At 36.7% G+C, this 21,897-nt stretch overlaps 1 protein-coding gene across 11 annotated transcripts in view; it reads left to right on the forward strand.

Moving 5' to 3' along the window:
- Positions 1–21,897, forward strand: part of ROBO2 (roundabout guidance receptor 2) — a 595,724-nt gene that overhangs the window by 551,550 nt on the left and 22,277 nt on the right. For all 11 annotated transcript variants that reach the window (XM_023509678.1, XM_023509679.1, XM_023509681.1 and 8 more), the window contains 2 exons: positions 13,021–13,281; positions 17,700–17,905. In XM_023509678.1, the coding sequence (XP_023365446.1) occupies positions 13,021–13,281; positions 17,700–17,905 (467 nt within the window). The remainder of the gene's footprint in view (positions 1–13,020; positions 13,282–17,699; positions 17,906–21,897) is intronic.

Below are 21,897 nucleotides of genomic sequence, written 5' to 3' on the forward strand. Positions count from 1 at the left end.
GATTTGAGTGGTTGTTGAAGGCTAGGCACGGAGCCAAAAAGGACAAACGTTACTAAGAAATCGTCTTTAACTTGCATTGATGTATGTATTAGAATAGTAACGTTTGTCCAACAACTATGCAAAAATGTAATTATTGTCACCATTTGCTATTCAAACAGAGAACAATTTCCCTGACAAAAGACAAAAATCAAAAATAGAGATTAACAAATAGATCTATTAGTTTTCCTTTTGAAACCCCACACTATTTTAGTTGAAGTTGTTTTTCCTTTATGTTTCACAATTCTTTAACTTTAACCCTCTATTGCCACGCTCATATTGCATTTTGCTGTTCTACATCCTTAGTGATTTGTAACTGCTGCATAAGGTTTGTTGAGTTTGAAACCCGTATGTAGTAGGAGATCACCAGAGATGGTGTCTGTATTTTCTGTTTGTTTTAACAATGTTTAAGGGTGTTTCTAAGAGATTAGATATCACCCGTTTTCTTTCTATGTTTTTCTTGTAACCCAATACTAAATATCAAGTCATAAAATCATTGTCAAAATTTAAAAAAAAAATAACTGTTAATTCAACAAAATAAGCAACGATGACAAATGTTTTCTCTCATCAATATGCCTCTCTCAGCTTGACAAAATGAGTCAAAATGTTTTAGTTCCTACTATAAATATAGTGCATTTTATTATTTTTTGATTTTTTAAATTTCACTATATTATGGGTGTGCAAATGTTTTTAGTTACATTGATCCATTTTGTAATGCTTGAGTCAATGCTGTAAGTGCTGTAAGGGTCCTCGTAACTCAGATAGTATTCGATGTACCTTGTAGGCAGCTTTTTGCCCAGCCTTCCCACCCCCCTAACCTCCTGCTTGATTTCCACTGAGTTTTCCTTCCCTCTGTGCACATGTGTGTTCATCGGTTAGTTCTAATTGAATAGTGACTTCATATGGTGTTTGTTTATTCATTCTTTAAATATGTCCCTTAAATAATGATCTTCGTTTCCATCCAAATTATTCCAAAAGACATTAATTTATCCTTTTTGTGACTGTGTAGTACTACATGGTACACATATACCACATTTTGTACTCCATTCATGAATGTATAGGCTCTTGGGTTGATTCCACATCATTGCAGGTGTGAATTGTGCTGCAATAAACATTCAAATGCACGTGTATGTTTGATAAAATGTCTTCTTTTCCTTTGGGTAGATACCCAGTAGGGGGATTGCTGAATCCAATGGTAGGTTCTTCTAGTTCTCTGAGGAATCTCCATCCTCTTTTCCACAGAGGTTGTACTGCTTTGCAGTCCTACAAACTGTGTATGACTTGTTCTGCTCTCTCTGCATCCATGCCAGCATCTGTAGTTTTTAGACTTTATAATAAAAGCCATTCTAACTGTAGAAAGGTGATTTCTCTTTGTAGTTTTAATTTGCTTTTCCCTGATGATTAGTGATGTCAGGAATTTTTTCATGTTTACTGGCCACTTGTCTGTTTTTTTTTTTTTTTTTTTTTGAAAGCATCTGTGCATGTCTTTTTCCCATTTTTTGAGGTTTTTTTGTTTCTTGCTGATTTTCTCGAATTCTTTGTAGAAAGTGGTTATTAGCCCTTTATCAGTTGTAACTTCCACATGTTTTCTCCCATTCCATAGGTTGTCTATTTGCTCCATTGATTATTTTCTTGGCTATGTTGAAACTTTTTAATTTAATCAGGTTCAATTTATTCACTTTTGTCATTGCTGTAATTGCCATTGGGATATTCATCATAAATTCTTTGCCTAGGATAACACCTGGAAGAGTTTTTTCTACATTTATTTATTTCTGGAATTCTTATGGCTTTATACATTACTTTTAAGTCTTTTATCCACTTGAATTAATTTTTGTTAATAGTAAGAGAACTAAACAAAAAATATAAAGGAACAATAAAACAAAAAGTTGGTTGGTTCCTTGAAAAGATAAACCAAATAGGATAGACCTCTTACTAGGAATAGGAGAGAAAGGACTCAAATAAACTCAATCAGCAAAGAAACAGAGGTATTAAAACTGATAACACAGAAATATAAAATATCACCTATAAATACTACGAATAGCTCTATGTCCATAAACTTGAAAATGTAGAGTAAATGGACAAGTTCTTGGAAATACACAATAACCCAAGGCTCAATCAAGGACCTGGACCTGGTTTTATTCTTCAGAACATGGATACTCAGTTTTCCCCACGCCACTTACTGAATAGGGCTTCTTTTCCCCAGAGGACATTATTGTCTACATCAGTTGGATGCATTTGGATAGTTTCACATCTGGGTTCTCTGTTCTGTTCCATTGGTCTATGTCTCTATTTTTGTTCTGTAGTCTGGTTATGTGATGCCTCTAGATTTGTTTCTTTTGCTTAGGTTTGGTTTGTCTGTTTGGGTTCTTTTTTGATTCCAAACAAAGTGTAGAATTATTTTTCCAGATCTGTGTAATATGACATTTGTATTTTGATAGGGATTGCATTGAATCTGCAAATCACTTTCAGTAATGTGAACATCTATCAGTGTTAATTTTACTGATCCATGAGCATGACATGTTTTTCTGTTTGTGATTTTTTTCCTTGGTATTTGGAAGCACTCATTGTAGAGACATTTCATCTGCTCAGTTAACTTTATTCTTCGGTTTTTCAGTTTCTTTGTAGCTTGTTGTTGATCTGTTCAGAAGTCCTATTTCTTCTAGCTATTTAGAATGGCTTTGAGATTTTGATTTGACTCTCAGCTTAACTGTTATTGGTCTATAAAAATGCTGCTGATCTTCATACATTAATTTCATAACCTGAGACTTTGCTGAATTTGTTTATTAATTCCAGTAGTTGCTTGGTGGAGACTTTGGGGTTTTCGAGATATAAGACCACACTGTTAACAAAAGGGATAGTTTGAGCTTCTCTTTCCTGACTCGGATAATCTTAATTATTCTCTTGCTTGTTGCTCTGGCTAGAACTTCCAGCACTATGTTAAACTGAAGCAGTGACAGTGGGCAGTTCTTAGTGACAATGATTTCAACCTTTCCTCCCTTTAGTGTGACATTGGATGTAGGTTTGTCATATATGGATTTTATAATTTTGGCATATTATCTTCCTTTGACTAATCTGCTGAGGTATTTTATTATGAAAGGGTACTGAATTCTGTCAAAGACTTTTTCTGCATCTAATGAGATGGCTTTGGTTCTGTTTATGTGGTGCATCACTTTTATTGATTTCCATATGTTGAACCACGTTATCCCTGGGATGACGCGCACTTGGTCTTCATTGTGTTTTTAATGTGATGTTGAATTTGGATTTACAGTTTTTGTTTTTGTTTTTTTGTAGTTTTTGGCCAGGCTGGGTTTGAAACCACCACCTCTGACATATGGGGCCTTCACACTATTCCTTTGAGACACAGGCACTGCCTTGGTTTTATAATTTCTTATTTAGGATTTTTACATCCATATTCATTAGAGATATTGGTCTGTAGATTTCTTTTTCTTATTTTTTATTTTTTTGTCCTTTCCTGCCTTTAGTATCAAGGTGATATTCACTTTGCAGAATGAGTTGATGAAGACACCCTCATTCTCTTTATTACAAAAAATCAAAATTTCTTCAGTCTGGATATCAGCTCAGAGATCTGGTAAAATTCACTTGTGAACCCATTTTATCCAGTGCTTTTTATAAAACAGAAAAAAATTCTGCTTAATCTTGTTGCTTGTTATTGATCTGTTCAAGAGTTCTATTTCTTCCTGATTGAGCCTTGAGGTATTGTGTGTTTCCAAGAACTTGTCATTTACATTTTCAAGTTTGTGTGCATAGAGATATTTATGGCTTAAAATCTGATCAATCTTTAAGAATGTTACATGCTGAGAAGAATATATACTCAGAAGTTTGGGGTTAAAATGTTCTTTAAATATCTGTTAGGCTCATGTGTTCTACAGTCCCTTTTAAGCCCTATATTTCTCTATTCATTTTCTAGTTGGATGATCTGTCTGGGTATGACCATGGGGTATAGAGGTCCCTGGCGATTATGATGCTGTTGTTTATCTCTTTCCATAGATCTAGTAGAATTTGCCTGATGAATCTGGACACTTCTGTGGTAGGGGCACAAATACAGTTAACAAGTATTGTTATATCTTTTTGTTGAATTGTTCTTTTTACCATTATTTAATGAACATCTTTGTCTTTCTTTATCATTGTTGAATTGAAGTCAAGATTATCTGTTATGAGAATGGCTACATGTGGTTTCTTTTGGTTTCTCTTTCCATGGAATATTTTTTTCCCCATGTCTTCACTAGGAGTCTATGAGTCTTTATAGATTAGATCTGTTTCCTAGAGAAAGTGGATATTTGGTTTCCATTTTTTTGTCCGTTCATTCAGTCTATATCTCTTGAATGGGGCATTTAGACCATTAACATTTGATATGTGAAATGCCTTCCTCTTCATCCTGTTGTATAGTGCCTTGTTGCCTTGGTTTTCATCTTGTGCTACTGTTTTATATGAGCTCTGAACTTTAGCTTTTGCAAGGTTTTACAATTATAGCTGTCTATTGTGCTCATCCAGGTATAACACAGTTTTGAGTATGTTTGCTGGGCAAGTCTGGTATTTTTTTGTTTGTTTTTTGCAGTTTTTGGCTGGGGCTGGGTTTGAACCTACCACTTCTGGTACATGAAGCCGGCGCCCTACTCCTTTGAGCCACAGGCACTGCCCAGCAGATCTTGTCTTTTTTTTTGGCAGTTTTTGGCTGGGGCTGGGTTTGAACTCGCCACCTCCGGCATATGGGGCCAGCACCCTACTCCTTTGAGCCACAAGGGCTGCCCAGCAGGTCTGGTCTTAACAAATTCCCTCAGTGTTTGCTAGTCTGAAGAAGTCTTCATTTCTCATTTGTATATGAAACTTAATTTTATAATGTATAAAATTCTAGGCTGGAAGTTCTGTTTAAAAAAGATAGGTCCCCAATCCCTTCTGGCTTTTAAGGTCTCTGTTGAGAAATCTATAGTTAACTTGATGGATTTTCTTTGTATGTTAATGGATGATTTTTATCTCCCAGCTCACAAGAGCTTCTTAGCATTGACTTTGGACATTCTGATGACTACGTCTTAATGACTTTCTCTTTGCAATGAAATCTCCCAGGGTTTTTGTTGAGCTTTTTGTCTAGCAAGACTAGGGAAGTGTTTCTCAATTATTTCCTCAAATAATTTTCCAGTCCTTATGTGTTTTTTTGTCCTTACTTTCACAGATGGAGATGATTTCTATAGTTGACTCTTTTACATAATCCTGTATTTCTTGTAGGTTTTGTTCATTCCTTTTAATTCTGTGTGTGTGTGTTTTAAATTTCTGAGTTATGCAAAAGAGCTGTCTTAAAGCTCTGAAATTTCTTTTTTCTGGCTGGCCGAATCCATTCTTAAATCTTTCCACTGTGTTTTATACTTAAATGTATTTTTCTTTCTTAGTAGTTCTATTTGGCTGTTCAAAAATATATTAATCTGTTTAGTATATTCTCACTTATTTCCAAAATTCCTCTTATGCTTTCTTTTACTTGATTATTGATTTTCCTTTGGATTTCATTGAGTTTTTATATAATCCATATATGGAAATTTTTTTTTTTTGTCAGTGCCAGGTTTGAACCCGCCACCTCCAATATATGGGGCCCGTGCCCTATTCCTTTCAGCCACAGGCACCACTCTATGGAATTCTTTATATGTCATTTCAATGTTTATTCCCTTTTGGAGGTGTCCTTTTTCTCTGATTTTTTCATACTTACAGAGTTGTTGAGCTAATCACCTGTCATTGAAGTAGTTTTCACTTCTTATTTTGGAATTTTCTTTTGTTTAGATTGGGCTTCTCCTTCTCCATCCCCCAACTTGTAAGGGTATGTTTGTTACACATATTGGGTAAGAACCTTTGGCTTTGCCTGTGAGTACTTTGATAGCAGTCTAGGTTCAGGGTAGATGCCTTGGTTGTAGATATCCTTAGTGTGGTGTTTTTCTCAGTTACTAGTTATTTGTAGGCTATAGCAGGAGTAAGCTATGTATGTGGGCAGAATCCCTGTCTATCACTGATGAGGTGGAATGGAGGTCTTTGGATTCCTTTCTCTTTCCTAACCCTGTGATCTTCTTAAGAGTGTGAATTATATTGGAATAGAAGGTCATGGTTGTGGGTAAAGTATCCACCAGATAGAAGGTCATGGTTGTGGTAAAGTATCCACCACACCAGATAGAAGGTCATGGTTGTGGTACTTTAAAGTGGTACCACACTTTACCATAGTTGTGGTAAAGTATCCACCATGACCAGATAGAAGGTCATGGTTGTGGGTAAAGTATCCACCACACCCTGTATGATTCAGTCCGTAAGTATTGCAAATGGCTGTTCAAATTGACCTCCCCATCACTCAGTGTGTTTGCCAGAAGGAACAAGCTACAGTTTTGTTTTGGGGACCTATAACTAACTCTAGCCCCTCAGGAGAAGTACTATGTAGTATGTGGGTCCCTGGAACTTCCCGACGAGTCCTTATTCTCCACCACAGTGCAGGCAGGTGGAATAGTGAGACTGGCTGGGGCTGGCTGGGGTGAGCCTGCCGTCAGGTTCCACACAACCTGCTAATGTAGCTGACTGGTCAAGGGCCAAATGTTTGTTCCTAGGCTCTGGGAAAACCACCAAGCAGGGCTGAAGTGGCCTCACTCATGCAGATAATCTGCTTGCCAGGGAGGGGTTGTCTGAGATTTGTAATCTGTCTGTCCAGAGCAGGTTTTGCTCTTCTCCTTTCTCCTCTGCTCTTCAGTTTCCCATTGGCATTTGTCAGCAGGCAGGAGCTCAAGCTAGTTAAGCTCCCCAATTATAGCACTGCAGCTGGGAGCTTCCCTGTCCAGGACCTTGCCCTGGGCTGAGAGTGCAGCCTTCCTGTTAGGGGAGGGGTACTCAGTGAGTACACTGCAGCTGGGATCCACACTGCACTCTTTTCCCTTCTGCCCACATGGGCTCCCTTGTCTTTCTAAGATTATTTCACATATCTATCCTCTGTGCCTTGAACAACACAGTCAAGTCCTGAGGTACAGGATCTCACCTGCAGGCCTGTCCCCAAAGATCAATCCCTAACCATGCAAAGAGAAGTGTGCTGGTCCTGAGTTACCTATGTAGTGCTCAAGCATATTCGAAGTCCTTTTGCTTCTGGGTGTGCCTTGTGCTGGTGGAGCAGCTAGACAAGTAGCATTGGGAGGGCTGGGGAGTAGGGAGCTCACAGTGCAATCCCTCCTTAGTCCACTGCAGGGATTTAAGAGGAAAGTTATGAACCCACTGTCTGTGGAGATCTTGGTGTAGTGGATGTAGCATCAGAGGGGAAGCAGCTTCTGAGAACCCCAGGTCAATTGCCTCTCTTCACAGCCATAGGCAATGGAGGGGAAGAGAAGAAAGAGTCTGAATGGAGAAAAGCAACACTCTGGTCTTCTCTGTCTCTCTCTCTCTAGAAGGCAGCCCACTGAGAATTTCTAGGGTATGGGGTCATGCAGATCCCTGGGACTACCATCCTTTGTGGTCAACAGTCTGGGCCAAAAAGTTAAGAAATGTTTATGTGGAAATGAATGAGATGAAAACAGATGGGCTTAAACCCCATGGAGAGGCCAAAGGCACACAGTTGGTAGAGAAGCCATATGGCATCTTCTGTCTCAGCTTGGGTCTGTGGTGAGGGGTAGTAACCCAAGGGATCTGGAAGGCTATTTTTTTGTCCTTAAGAAGCTCCCAGTTCACTGGTAGCAGCAACTTTTGGGCTCGTGTTGGCAGAAAGACTCTCCAACAGCTTGGGATCCTACTGACTGCCCCAGATGTGAGGGAGGGAGAAACAAACTACTCCACCTCCCCATTTTGCTGGAATCCAAGTTTCTCAGGAGTTGATCTCTGCTGATATGTTGTTCCTTCTTGTTTGGCCCAAAACTTCCTGTGAAATCTCTTGTTGGTTCTGGCACATTTTCATTAGAATTATGCCTGATCTCTGTTGGTCAGTTTGCCTTTTTCTTTTTCATCTAAAACTTTCCCTTCTTTCTAGATGACATGGCAGCTGTTGTCTCTGGTCAATCTTCTTGTATCTGTCTTTTAATGCATTTTTATTATAGTCTCATGATGCTAAGAAGAAGTCAATAGTAATTAAATGGTACCAGTAATTAAACTGGTACTTTGTTTTGTTATTGCAATTAGCGGCTGACAAGCTTTTGACACTGTTGAACTTCATTGTATTTTTATTAGTAATTTGGTATTTGTATCTGGCCTTTAAAAAGTTTAGTTCACATGCAACATTGATTTTTTTTTTTGTCATCTTTGTCATTATTCACCAGTCAAGACAGCTAATGTGATGTATCATACTTCACTGACAGTTAGTCAAAGAACAAAACTTCTCTAGGAAAGATTGGCCAGAAAACTTTGGTTTGTCAGTAGCAGCATTTTCACAGTCTTTTTTATGGTTCCTGCAAGAAAAAGTTGAAATTCTGTCACTCAAATAAGTTGTATATCTTTAAAATGTGAAGGAAACTATAAAAACAGAGCTACAGTTCATAAAATTTATAGAGTCATCTGTTACTTTCTCATCTTCAGTAACTGCAAGAAACCTAAGTATGTGTTGCTCTGGAATGGATTAAGACATGAATACCATGGGCATGACTCTCCTCCATCATGTGATATACACTGAGTCCCAGCTTCCTTCTTTTATTCTTTCATGTTCTCCTAGTCTTGTCTTTTCTCTCTGTCTCATTCTTTCCTTTTTTATTCTTTTGGCACAAAGTAGATGAATCCATGGAATTTTCTCAGTTTTGCATATCCCAAAGGTGGGTGCAGTGTTTGTTCATTCTTATTCTAGATCAGTGGTTCTCAACCTTTGGGCCATGACCCACAGGAACTGTATTAAAGGGCCTTGGCATTAGGAAGGTTGAGAACCACCGTTCTAGATTAACTTTGTAGAAAAGACACGGGAAAATTGGTGGTAAGTTATATTCTAGTTAAATGCAACAGCTAATGAAATATGTTTTAGTCATTTAATACATTATGCAGTATGTTTGCATAGTGTATAAAATGGTATTTATGTAGTTAGGCTCTCTTTTGCCTGATAATATTTGAATAAGAAAAAAAATGAATTGAGGCTGGGCATGGTAGCTCACATCTGTAATCCTAGCACTTTGGGAGACTGAGGCAGGAGGTTTGCTTGAGGTCAGGAATTTAAGATCAGCCTAAGCAAGAGCAAGAGTGTATTGCTCCAAAAAAAAAAAAAAGAAAGAAAGAAAGAAAGAAAATATTACCAGACATTGTAGCACACACCTTTAGTCTTAGCTGCTCATGAGGCTGAGGTAGGATAGCTTATGCCTAGGAGTTTGAAGTTGCAGTGAGTTACGATGATGCCACTGCACTTTAGCCAAGGAAACAGAGCAAGATCTATCTTAAAAAATTAAAAAAATTACTTGAGTATAGCTGATTACAATTTTTTGCCTTAACACATGATACACATAACATATATTTCTTCTCTCTTTTATATTCTCTGTGTATTGTTTCATACATGTACCTCCATTAGATTACTAAAAGTAAGAATATTATATTTCTTATGGAATAGGGAAGTTTTAGAAAATATTTAATTTTTACCATTTGAAAAATGTACCGTATAAGCATGGTCCTTCTCTATTCAAAGGTATAGTATTCCTGGCAATAAGCCAATGTATGCAAAGAAAGGTCACCTATTATTTCGCACAAAAACAAGTTTTACAGAGTAAATTTAATTATAACTATTGATCAAGTACAACAGCGAGCACATTCCTTACTAAAAATGGGCATCCTTTTTTGATTAGCCTCCTTGTTTAACTTTAATAGTATGCTTTAAAAGTCAAATGAATAAGTAAACAAAAGTAACCTAAGGGGTTTCTTTTCCCATCCATGGTATGGAAAAACTGAAATTAGTAAATCTAACTGGGATAGTGATTTACAAACTTTATAAGTGATACAGTCTTTTTCTTTTAATGAAATCTAACTGTGATAGACATTTAACGTATAATACAGAGAAAAATGAAATCCATAGGGGGCAATATATATATATATATATATGTATATATATATATATATTTTTTAACTTCAGACTGGAACTCATATGTGTAGTCATTTAATGGGAATACAAACTTAATCTTATTTTCTAGTTTATAAAAATTTTTACTTGTATCATGTTAAAGTGTGCCTGTTGTTTATACTCCATTATAAAAGAGATTCAAAAAGAGATATTCCTATCATTCTCTACAGGACTTCTAAAACAGGGTCTTTGGTTTGTAATTCATGAAGGAAGAAGGTTATTTGCATAGCCTTAGTAGGAAAGGAAAATAGCCATGGAAATAAAAATAAAGGAGTCCAAAGTAAAATTAAATTTGAAGGAAAAATTTTTAAGATTTGGGAAAATAAATTTAACCTAGCCCCAAAACTAGTGTAGGCCTTCTGTCTCTCCTTTTATAACACTCTGTATTGTTGATTATTTGTTAACTGTCAGTCTGCCTCTAAGAAATATATGTGTATGTTTTGTGAACTAGATTCAGGTTCCTGAAACATAATCTTCAGAAACAAAAATGATAAATTCAGAGTATTTTTTAAGACAAATTTTGTTCTTAGATAAGTTTTTGGTCCAGGACAAAATCGAGTAGAAGGTACAGAGATTTATCCCAGACATCTACACATGTATAACCACCCCAACTATCAACACCCCCCACCAGAGCAGTACTTTTGTTTCAATTCATGTACTTACATTGGCACATCATTATCATTCCAAGTGCATAGTTCACATTAGACTTCTCTTGTGCTTTTATGCTTCCTATGAACTGGACAATTTTACAATGAACATGTATCCACAATTATTGTATCATCAGAGTATTTTCACTGCCTTAAAACTGTTCTGCCTTCCACCTATTCATCTCTTCTTCCCTTCAGCTTCTGGCAAGTACTGATCTTTTAACTGTCTCTATAGTTTAGTTTTTTACAGAATGTCAAATACTAGGAATCATAGGTATGTAGCCTTTTCAGATTGGCTGCACTCACTTAATAATGTGCATTTAAGTTTCCTCCATGTATTGTTATGGCTCAACAGCTGAATTCTTTCTAGTGATATCCAGACTATTCTCGTGTCTAGATATACCACAGTGCGTTTATCCATCTGCCTTCTGGGGACATTTTTTTTGCTTCTAAATCTGGGCAATTATCCATAAAGCTGTTATAAATCCATGTTCATGTTTTCATGATAAATGAACAGATGTTCAAGTGAAAATATTGAAGAATCATCTGAACATTTATGAGTGACAATTAGTAAGCGAGTTAAAAACTAGTCAGTTTTCTGTTTTCAAATTCTTTGATGAATATCTCCACGTACAGATACATAGGCAATATTAGGTTTAAGGATCGCACAGAATAGTGAGAGAAAGGAGACATATAAACAAATAATCTTAATATAAGAAATATCAAAATGTAAGCATTATGTTGTTATAATCATTTCCTAATGAAGGAGGGAGAGGGTGTCCCAGAACTGATGACCCTTACAGTGAGTGTTGAAGGAAGAGCAGGTGCTCTTAAACAGATGATGAACAGTCATTTAAAGACCAAGAGTTTAAGAAAGACACAGAGTAGGCTGGTTTTGAGGAAATTTAGCTAGAAAAACAGGCTGAGCAGACAGGGAAGTTTAAGTCCAGCTAATCAGTTTGTAATTTTTCTTATGTTAGTTATAATCACTGAACAATTTTAGCATAGATATGATGTGAACAAAGAATTTAGAAATATAATTGTGTTGCCTCTATGGTACAAAAGGTGGAAGAGAAGATGACATCCCCAGATACTTGGAAAGCTGGTGAGAGAGTGATCTGTGATTGTGAAGTAGGAATGTACCATAGGCAAGAGAAAGATTCATGAGATATTGAAGAGGGGGACTTTTTAAGACAACTCTGTATAATTGATGGTCATGCATGGGAAAAGAAAGAAGTAAAAATCATTGGAAATCAAGAAGAGGAGAATGGGGAGGAGGCGAGGGGTAAAAAACTACCCAACAGATACAGTGATCACTATTTGGGTGATGGGCACACATAGTATCCTGATTAAAGCATTATAAACACTATTCATGTAACAAAAACAGTTGCACTCCCTTAATATTTTGTAATAAAAAAAATCCAATAGTATTGTTTATCTTATCCTCAGTTCTCTTTTTAAGAATATGTTAGGACTGATGTGATTTCTAAAAATCATAGGACCAGAGAAAATATATAATAGAAATGCTACTGATTTTGTGTCACAATTAAGACTTTTTGAATTCATTTTCTATATTCCTGGACCAGAGTCCCTTAAATATTATTGTTTTGAAATACTTATTGTATTTTACACTTGAAATCTATTGATAGATCTCATGTTAAATGTTTTTACTACAATAAAGATATTGTTAATTTTAAAATATACTTCATAGGCCCAGGTTTTGAACTTCTATTTTATGTTTTGCAGTTAACATCAAGATAAAAGGGACATAGTTTTCACTGAGAAAATTAAGAGAATCAAAATTAAATTGAATATATTTTATATCAAAAATATTAAGAAATGACATGGTATGTGAAAGGAAAGAATAAATAAAATTCTTCAGCACTTCTTAGGTGCTGATCAGGTATATTGGTATATTCTGGTGGTGCACAAGTGTGAAGATGAGAAAGAAGTAATTAAATTTACAAGCACTAAATTCATTAATTGTTGTTAATTAGCAATTTGGATTTTTCACATGAGTAAGTTTGTTAGGAGGTTATTGTCTTTTGTAACTGTGGGGTAACAATTAGCTAATAAGATGTTTAAGAATAAATTGAGATATTGAGATAACAGATGTAATTACAACCAGAAATTGAGATAACAGCCAGGTGATTTACTATGGTTGCACCACCAATAACTTGATCAGGGGGAAATAAACTGAGAAGATTTTAGAAACCATTTGGCTGCTATTTTATTGTCAGTGTAATTGTGTGTGGACCTGTGAGTGTCGATTTGCATATTTTTGTCATTTAATTTCAGTTATGACAGTGATAGCTGGTGCCCACCATTACCAGTGCAAACATACTTACACCAAGGTATGGAAGATGAACTGGAAGAAGACGATGATAGAGTCCCTACACCTCCCGTCCGAGGTGTGGCTTCTTCTCCTGCTATCTCCTTTGGACAGCAGTCCACTGCGACCCTTACTCCATCCCCACGGGAAGAGATGCAACCCATGCTACAGGCTCACCTGGATGAGTTGACAAGGGCCTATCAGTTTGATATAGCAAAGCAAACATGGTAAATATCTTTACTAAGTCAAGGGAACCATGCTTTCAACTCATGGAAATATTCTTTCATGTGAATTCTCAGGAGATTTTTTTTTTCTTTGTAGTTTTTGGCCGGGGCCAGGTTTGAACCCACCACCTCTGGTATATGGGGCGGGTGCCCTACTCCTTTGAGCCACAGGCACCGCCCCTCTCAGGAGATTTTTATAGAACTACACAGCTAGGGTTAAAAGCAATTTTGTATGACTCCTTAATCATTTAGATGAGAAAATGATTGTAGAAATGTTAAATAATTTGATAAAAGTCACATAGTTAGAGAGTGAAGAGCTCAGATCTGTAGAATTTAGGCTAAAGGGTCATTGACTACACCAGAATTTTTTTCTGATTTATGGTTTAGCTTCAAATAGTTTGTCCTTGAACTCCCTTCCAATGTCATAATAAAGGAGTCCTTTTAGATTCTTCAAAGTGTCTGTGATTAATTCTGTATGTGGTTATGAATATGTAAATTTAAGCTTCTGCAAATCACATATGGTCAGTGTCAGTTACTGAAAGGCCCTCCTTAGGAGGAATTAAATGACACAGAAAAAGAAACAATATTAGTAAGGGTAAATGCATCAAAAAAAATCTCCAAGAACAAGTCAAAAACTTCAAATACAACTTTCATAAACTATAGATGGGAATTACTTAGGTATCCTGCGAACATATGGCAGAAATATAAGTGAGACCAATTCCAACAATTTTATAGCTTTTTTTCCCTTATTTGACCTTACTTCATGCAAATAGTGATATATAAGTCTAGACTCTTAAAAGTGAAATTGCAGTAACATACCTCCAATTATCTTCTGTTGATTTATACCCTGTGCTTGAAGTCAGAGTAATTTATTTGATATAGTATTTGTATTTTATTGAGATAAACCGATAATGAGGTAATTCTTATTCTCAGTGTTAATAACTATTTACTTTTAAGATAGCGCTAACAATGCATATGAAGAGGTGAGAAAACCAGGAAATCGCATGAAGCTTATTACAAACAGTCTCTTCTCTTGGGACCAGAGGTTTCAAAATTTTTTCTAAAACAGCAATCAGGTGTTTCCTCTAAAGTCAAAAGCAATCAACTGTTAAACAGTGTACTTTTTACATCAAACTGCTTTTTATAAATAACTGAAGCCAATTGTTTAAAGAGCCATAAAATTCCCTTCAAGTTAATGAATGAAGCCGTGCAGTTTAGTTCTTTAAAGCACAGACTCTAGCTCAAGGGTTCTCAGATTAGTGTTTTAGAATTACCAAGGTAACCTTAAAATACATTGATGCTTTAGGTTCCACCCTCCAGCCAGATTCTGATTGGGTAGCCTCGGATTTGAACAGGGGTTGCCAGGATGGGGATCACTGCCACGGACGTGAACTTGTCTTCCTGGCTATATGACTCCGGGCAACACATTTCCCCACACATTAAATGATAGTGAGAGTTGTAATTAGTTCATGTATGAAATTAGAAGGCAGTCCCCAAGACACCCTCATATCTAAGGCCAAGTACAAGCTTCAGAGGTCCCCAAGACCTCTCTGAAGTTCAAAAAATTCTCTAGAATAAGTCATAGAACTCACTGAAAGCTGTTATATGCAAAATTACAGATTGCCCAGTGAAAAGGTACAGATTAAATTCATTCTAGAGAAGAGGTCCATGGGATAAAGCCAGGACAATTCCAAGAGCAGTTGTTGGCTCTCAGTGGAGTCATGGATGGCGTTATAGTCTCAGCAAAGACAGTGACCATGTGCAGGGCGTACTGCACATGAGTCCCGAGTTTCCAAGGCTTCATTTGGGCTGTGTCCCATATATGCTATTGAATACCGACAGGGCTGACTCAGTCTCCAGCTTCCCCAGAGGTTGAGCTGATACCATGCCAAGGCCCTACCATAAATTATATCATTCTACTTTCTAGAGTAGTCTAAAGTTTCCAGGTAAACAAAGACACTTTGTCAAAATAGTGTCAAATAGGACATTCTAAGGGCTTAGAGATTATTTCATAGGAGTAGAGGGAAAATGCCTACTCTCTCCTGGGTCAAGGTTAAATTTTTTATTACATATCATAGTTTTTATGAGAATTAAATAAGTTTGCATTTTTAAAGTATTTAGAAAAGTACCTTCCTATGTCTTAGCTTTTATTATTCAGAAGGGCTTAGATTTTCATCTGAGTTGTTTACTGCTATCTTTCCACACTTAGGAGAGTGTCCCACTTAGTACTTCATAGATATTTGCAAAATGGATTAGCAAACTAGTTCATCTCCACCTTCTCTGAGTTCCCACTAGATAGACCCCATTTTTTATTTCTGGATATATTTCTACTCAATCCAGCAATCTTCTAGCATGCCTTATCTGACTCCATGTGTAGGAACAATGAGCCCCTGTGAGCTCAGCTGGGACCTGGCCCTTCAGGTCTGGAAGCGCCTCTCCATCTGAGTCACACATCAGCATCACAGGAAGACTTCAAAAAATAATGACTCCAGGATCTACCTCCAGTAATTCTGTTGTTCTATGATCTTATGAAGTGCACAGCACAGTGTCTGTCCCTAGAAGATACATATAAATGTCAAGAAGTACATTTAATGTCCCATAACGTGTAGCTGTTCCACCGAGAGGTGCCATCAGTGGTGCAGGACTAGATTGTTGGTCTGCTTCATCCTTTCCAGGATCAAAGTCTATACCATTATAAGAGGCTGAATCATGTGTACAAATATGGACTTGTATCCTCACGTTTATTACTTGGCTGTTTCCAGCCCCAATTCAGAAACAGAAATCTTGAGGTAATACTTATACCACATGTGCTCATCAATGCTCAAGATTTTCTGTAACAATCATTGGGAAAATTGCTTTTTATTCCTGACTTTTCAATTAATAAGTTGTAATGAATGCCAAGTAATAACTTAGGTCCTCAAATTTCTGATCTACTATATTAAAGATGTGGGTCTGATGATACTGAAGTAGCTTCCAGAACTAATATATATATATTGCTCTGTCACCCAGACTGGAGTGCAGTGGTGATGTACTACTCACTGCAACCTCAAACGCCTAGGCTCAAGCAATCATCCTGCCTCTGCCTCCTGAGTAGATGGGGCTATAAGTACATACTACCAGGCCTGGATCATTGTTATAATTTTTTGTAGAGGTGGTGTTTTGCTCTTTCTCAGGCTTGTCTCAAACTTCTGAACTCAAATAATCCTCTCACCTCAGCCTCCCAGAATGCTAGGATTATAGGGTGAGCCAGAACACCTGGCCCATTTTTTAGCACTGAGTCGTCTAGAATCCTGTTAACATTGAAGTTGGTTACAAATTACCAAAGGCACCTGGGAGAGGACTATTAAACAAGCCTGGAAGAAAGAAATCTTCCAGCAAAAGGGATAAATGATAAAGAAAAAAAATCATATCTTTCAAAGGCCAATAGTAAAATTACCTAGCATTTGTTTTATAGCTCCCTTAAATAGCAGGAGTCTTTTAAATACTTTGTATGAAGGCATTAAAGACTTTATATATTAAAATATGTAATACATGCACTCCTTTTGCCAGTAACAAATAGCAGTGAGTTGCTTTCATTTAGCTTTTTATGGTTTAGAAGAAACTCTTAAGCAAATCAATTGAACCCCAGTCCAACTTCACATTTTATTAACTACCTGGTCTGAGGCATGTCATTTTAATAAATTCTAAAAGAGGATTGATAATGTATTTCTATTTATTTCATAACATTGAGATTAGAATTGTTCATTCATTGTAAAAATTTATTTAATACACCAATGCTCTAAATACAGAGAATGCTGCAATGAATCTCTTCTACCTTTGAGGAATTTAGGACCTTGATGGGTACAACATACAAATAGTTACTAGGACATAACTTAGTTGTACCTACCCTAACATTGGTTAAATTCTACATAACCATCCAGCCTAATGCAGGAGGCAAGCCTCACAGGGTGGGGAATGTGGTCAAGGTTGGATGGCTGGAGAGCAGGCCCTCCTGTGATATACTATCTTCATCAGGGCCAGCAGGCATCGCGAGTTACACAGACAGAATAGAATTTTGGTACTCAACTAGGAACAAAATGTTTATATTGTTATAAGAGAAAGAAAACAACTGTAAATAGTTATTTGTGACAAATATTCTTATTCTCTGGATATCTTATTTATAAAATTGCTGGGTCTGTATTATCCTATCAATACCAATCAAAGTGGTAAACGACCTATGTTGTCCTCGTGTGGTGAGTCACGTATCTGAAGCCCATTGTCTCTGATGTGTGAGAAAGCACTGTCAGCTCCAGAATCAGCTAGTGGAACGGAAGAACACAATATTAATTGTTATAGCATGCCGTTTAATTCGAATTGCAATTTTGCTGAATGTTAATGAATTCCTTTTTTTTTTCTTTTTTACAATGTCATTTGAATTCCAGGCACATTCAAAGCAATAATCAACCTCCACAGCCCCCAGTTCCACCATTAGGTTACGTGTCCGGAGCCATGATTTCTGATTTGGAAACAGATGTTCCAGATGATGATGCCGATGATGAAGAGGAAGCTTTAGAAATCCCCAGGCCCCTGAGAGCCCTGGACCAGACACCTGGATCCAGTATGGACAATCTAGACAGCTCTGTGACAGGTAATGGATCCAATTTAACAGAAATAAGTGACCTACTTGTAACATTAAAATGCATCAGAAATCAAACACTTTCTTATGTAAGATTTATTCCACTCCATCTCCTTCTGTAACATTTTAAATATGTTAATATTAAACACAAAATTCAAAAAGGATTTGGAAATACATTTGCTTTGCTGCAAAAATGATAAGAAAATTCATGAATTTTAAAAAGCTTTAAAGACATGAAAGAAAACTCAATTATATCCAGGGCTTTCATGAAAAGTTCACTCTACGAGGGAACCAAGTCTATTACATTAAAAAAAAAAAAACAAAAAAAAAAAAAAACCTTGACTTTTAGAAGTGATGTATTTTGTATACCAGAAACAACATACAAAGTGAATGTAATCTTAAAATCCTTCTTGATAATTCGCTCTGTAAAAATCACTCACTGATGAAAATAAGCACGTCTTCAGAATAAGCCTAAGTTTGCACAAGGTATTAATTTTAGAGTGGAGAAAATGTTTAGTGAGATAAAGCACGTGTTTATGTATTTCATATGGCTGGATCCAGTAAATACTCCTTTCCCAAGCATCGTAATTATTTTTACTGTTAATTTCTTTGGCTTCTTTTTGCCCTGTTCACTAAGTGAAAGACTTCGATTGGTACTCACATATGATGAACCCCAGACTAATGTGTAACGTATTTACAAAGATTTAAATTTATCAATTTTTATTAGAAAATTTTTAATCCTAATATCTGCACGGTGACCATGGAGAAATGTAAAAATTCCGTCTTTCTTTTCAATTAGATATTCATTCTGACATTCAAAAATATGCCTCTTATCTATGAAGTCATAGCTACTACAAACTCAAGTGTATTCTTTGCATTTCATTTGGTCTTCTCGGAAAATGCCCATATCTGTGTTTACCTTGATGACATCTTTCGTCCTAGGAAGTATTTTATCACAGTCTCACTTAATTCATTTTTACACCAACAGCCTTCCAGCTTCCACAGCTTTTGCTCTATAGAGTTCTGCATCCAGTGATGGGAACTGGGTTATGACAATGATGAAGCAGCGTCTGGGCCTCCGGTTCCCATCTCCATCCCTTCCTGAATTGCACAATGCGTGATGCCTGAGCTCACTTTCCAGTTTCCCTTCCTACCCAGGGGCTGCTCTGCGTGCCAGGCTAATTAAGATTTAAGAACTACAGATATACTGCAGAGCAAAAGTTAAAATCTTTGAATGCGGAGAGCTGACTTATTAGTGCACTATTATGTTAAGCCCCTTTGCCTGAATTTCCAGCATAATCTCCTTCAGGGTAAAATTCTGCATATTTTTGCATATTTCACTAATGATACTGAACTCTTTTCCATTAGGGATGCAGAAAAGAATTGCAACAATAATGAAAAAAAGTCAGCTATAGCCTGTAAAGCTTTTTTATTAAATAGTATACTGTCAAAGATGATAAATTATCTATAAATCAGCAGAATGCCACCTTGCACTTTCACACATTTACCTGTAACGTGTTAGGCTGTCTAACGGGGCTGCAGTTCAAGCAAACTGCATTCTTCCTGTAGCTGGGATAATGTTCATTCTAAATGAAGCTTTTATTGCTGAGAAACACGAAGTCTGTTTTCCTACTTGAATTCACTGCTTAATTACTGCCCTATGTACAAAGCTCAGGGTGTTAGGTGTGGGTTCCATGATGAATTTATCCTACGGATAATACATCCCTTTAGTGAAAGAAGTTGCATTCTACACAAAAGTAGCCAAACAAAACCTCTCCTCCTGTTTTTTCCCCCTTTCCTTTCCATAATAACTTTGTGAAGAAGGTGATCAAAGATTTAATTTGCTTTGTGTGTCTATAAGTATGTGTGTCTATAGGGGTGTGTGTGTGTATAGGGTGTGAATGTGGTAGAGTACAGGTGTGGGTACGTCATGTGCAGGGAATATGTATGTATTCTTGTGTATGAGAGTGGAAATCAGGTTGTAAGTACATGCCTGCTCATGGGAGAATAGCCGTGAATGAGAAAAACAGGGACCCTGAGTAGCAGATACATCAACACGCTATTGAATTCTAACATGTTTATGTTTTCTTCAGACACTTAAGGCCACTGTAATGGTGCTAAATGAGGTGGACAATAAAACAGGCACTATTTGCGTTGGCTTTTATGTTTTTAAGATCATAAGTGCCCATAGAGCCAATCTTACCACCAGTTACATGGAGTTCTAAATTCGTTGTGGTGTGAGTAAACTAGTCATTATGTTCACCTGAAATTCCCTGATAGTTATTTTGATTGTCATGAAACTAATGACCATTTTATTAAATAGAAATAACAGTGATTATGTTCCAGTCTCAGAAAGTCTGAAGACAATCAAAATGGTAGCTCGGTGATAACACCAGGGTGGGTTAATGAGCCTGTGTATAAAATTATGCAAGATTGTCCGTGGATGTACTGCTCCTTCCAGATACCACATTAGGGATTATCAGCAGTTAACAAGGGACAGAGCCCATCTGGCTAAAGAAATAAGCACAGGCACGTGAACTATAAATGGTTTTCATAATGACTAATTTTGGAGGGACTGCTTGAATTTTGTAGTGACAATTTGTGAATGGAAAAAGCAAAAGGGGTGGGTAATGTCTTTATTTCCACATTTCATGATCTCAATAATGGAAAATATACATTTGCAGACAAAAACCAAGCAGAATGTGTGACAGAGACAGAAAAGCCTAGAACATTTAGTGTCTGTCACTTTGCAGGAAAGTTTTCTGACCCGTATGCCACAGTTTTAATGTGTACTAATTCATTTAATCTGCACCACCTTCTTATTCTCATCTTATAGATAGATAAAATGAGTCGCAGAGGGATGGAAAGTCTTTTTCAAGGTCACTCACTTGATAAGCGAGAGAATGACGTTTAAAATCAATCAGCCTTACTGAAAAGATAAATTGTCATAATTCTTTCACTGGACACACCCAGCTTTCTTCTCATCCATGGAATTAGCATATTTAGGAGGAAATTAATTTTCTAGTCTGTTGTTTAATATGTAGATCTCTGTGTATGCATACTACATATGAATATATATGTATTTATATAAATACAACATATCATTTTATCTCTAGAAACATTAATCTTCATTGTGCAGTTAATCAAAATATTAATTTTAGATGACTTTCATTATTTCTTCGTATCATCTTCCATTCCCTGTTTAGTTATAGATATCCATGCTGACAAGATTCAACTCTGGGAGCATTTTTTTATAAATCTCTTTACCATCTTTATAATTTTCACTTTAACCTATGCTCATAACATACACCTATATGATTGTAATAAAATACAAAAATATTTTTATTACGGTGAATCACGTTCTTTTTTTTTTTTTTTGGCTATAAATGAAATGTTTCAGTCTCCCAGAACTCGCTTCTAATATTTCCTCCTAAATGCCAAACTTTGAGGTTACAGGGAGGGGGAAGCCCTTAATACTTCTTGCTGTAACTTCCACGGTGGGAGTCAAGGGTAATTGTTTCCTGAATTTAATGACACCACCAGGAGAAAAGAAACAGAAGGCAACAGGAGAGAGTGCAGGAGGAAAATGTCCTGACCGTGTAGCCAAGATTTTAACTGCCTCGGTGATCACGAGAAGGAAGCCGGAGAGTGTGCTGCTATGGGAAACCACGGCAGGTCTCCTTCCCCGCCAGACCCCACAGGAACACCAGGGCGGGAAGGAAATCACGGCTCTGTATTTTCAATTTTATGTTTTTGGAGGTTTTTACTGGAACTCCCACTCCAGCTCAGTATGGAAAGAATAAAACCTGGCATTCTCAGCATCTGACTTGACCACACAGCTTTTAGAGTCTTGGCTACTAAAACTTCCACCTGAAGCTTTGCTTTTGCTGCAAAAACTTAAGGAAAATAAGTTTAATGTTAAGGAAAATTTGGGAGATAAAGCTAAATTAATTAGATCATTTTGTTGAACTACCTCAACAGCTTTGAAGTCTTTAAAATTAAAT

The sequence above is a fragment of the Otolemur garnettii genome, unplaced genomic scaffold (genome assembly GCF_000181295.1).
Source record: "Otolemur garnettii isolate 467f Iridium unplaced genomic scaffold, OtoGar3 scaffold00009, whole genome shotgun sequence".
Taxonomy (NCBI): domain Eukaryota; kingdom Metazoa; phylum Chordata; class Mammalia; order Primates; family Galagidae; genus Otolemur; species Otolemur garnettii.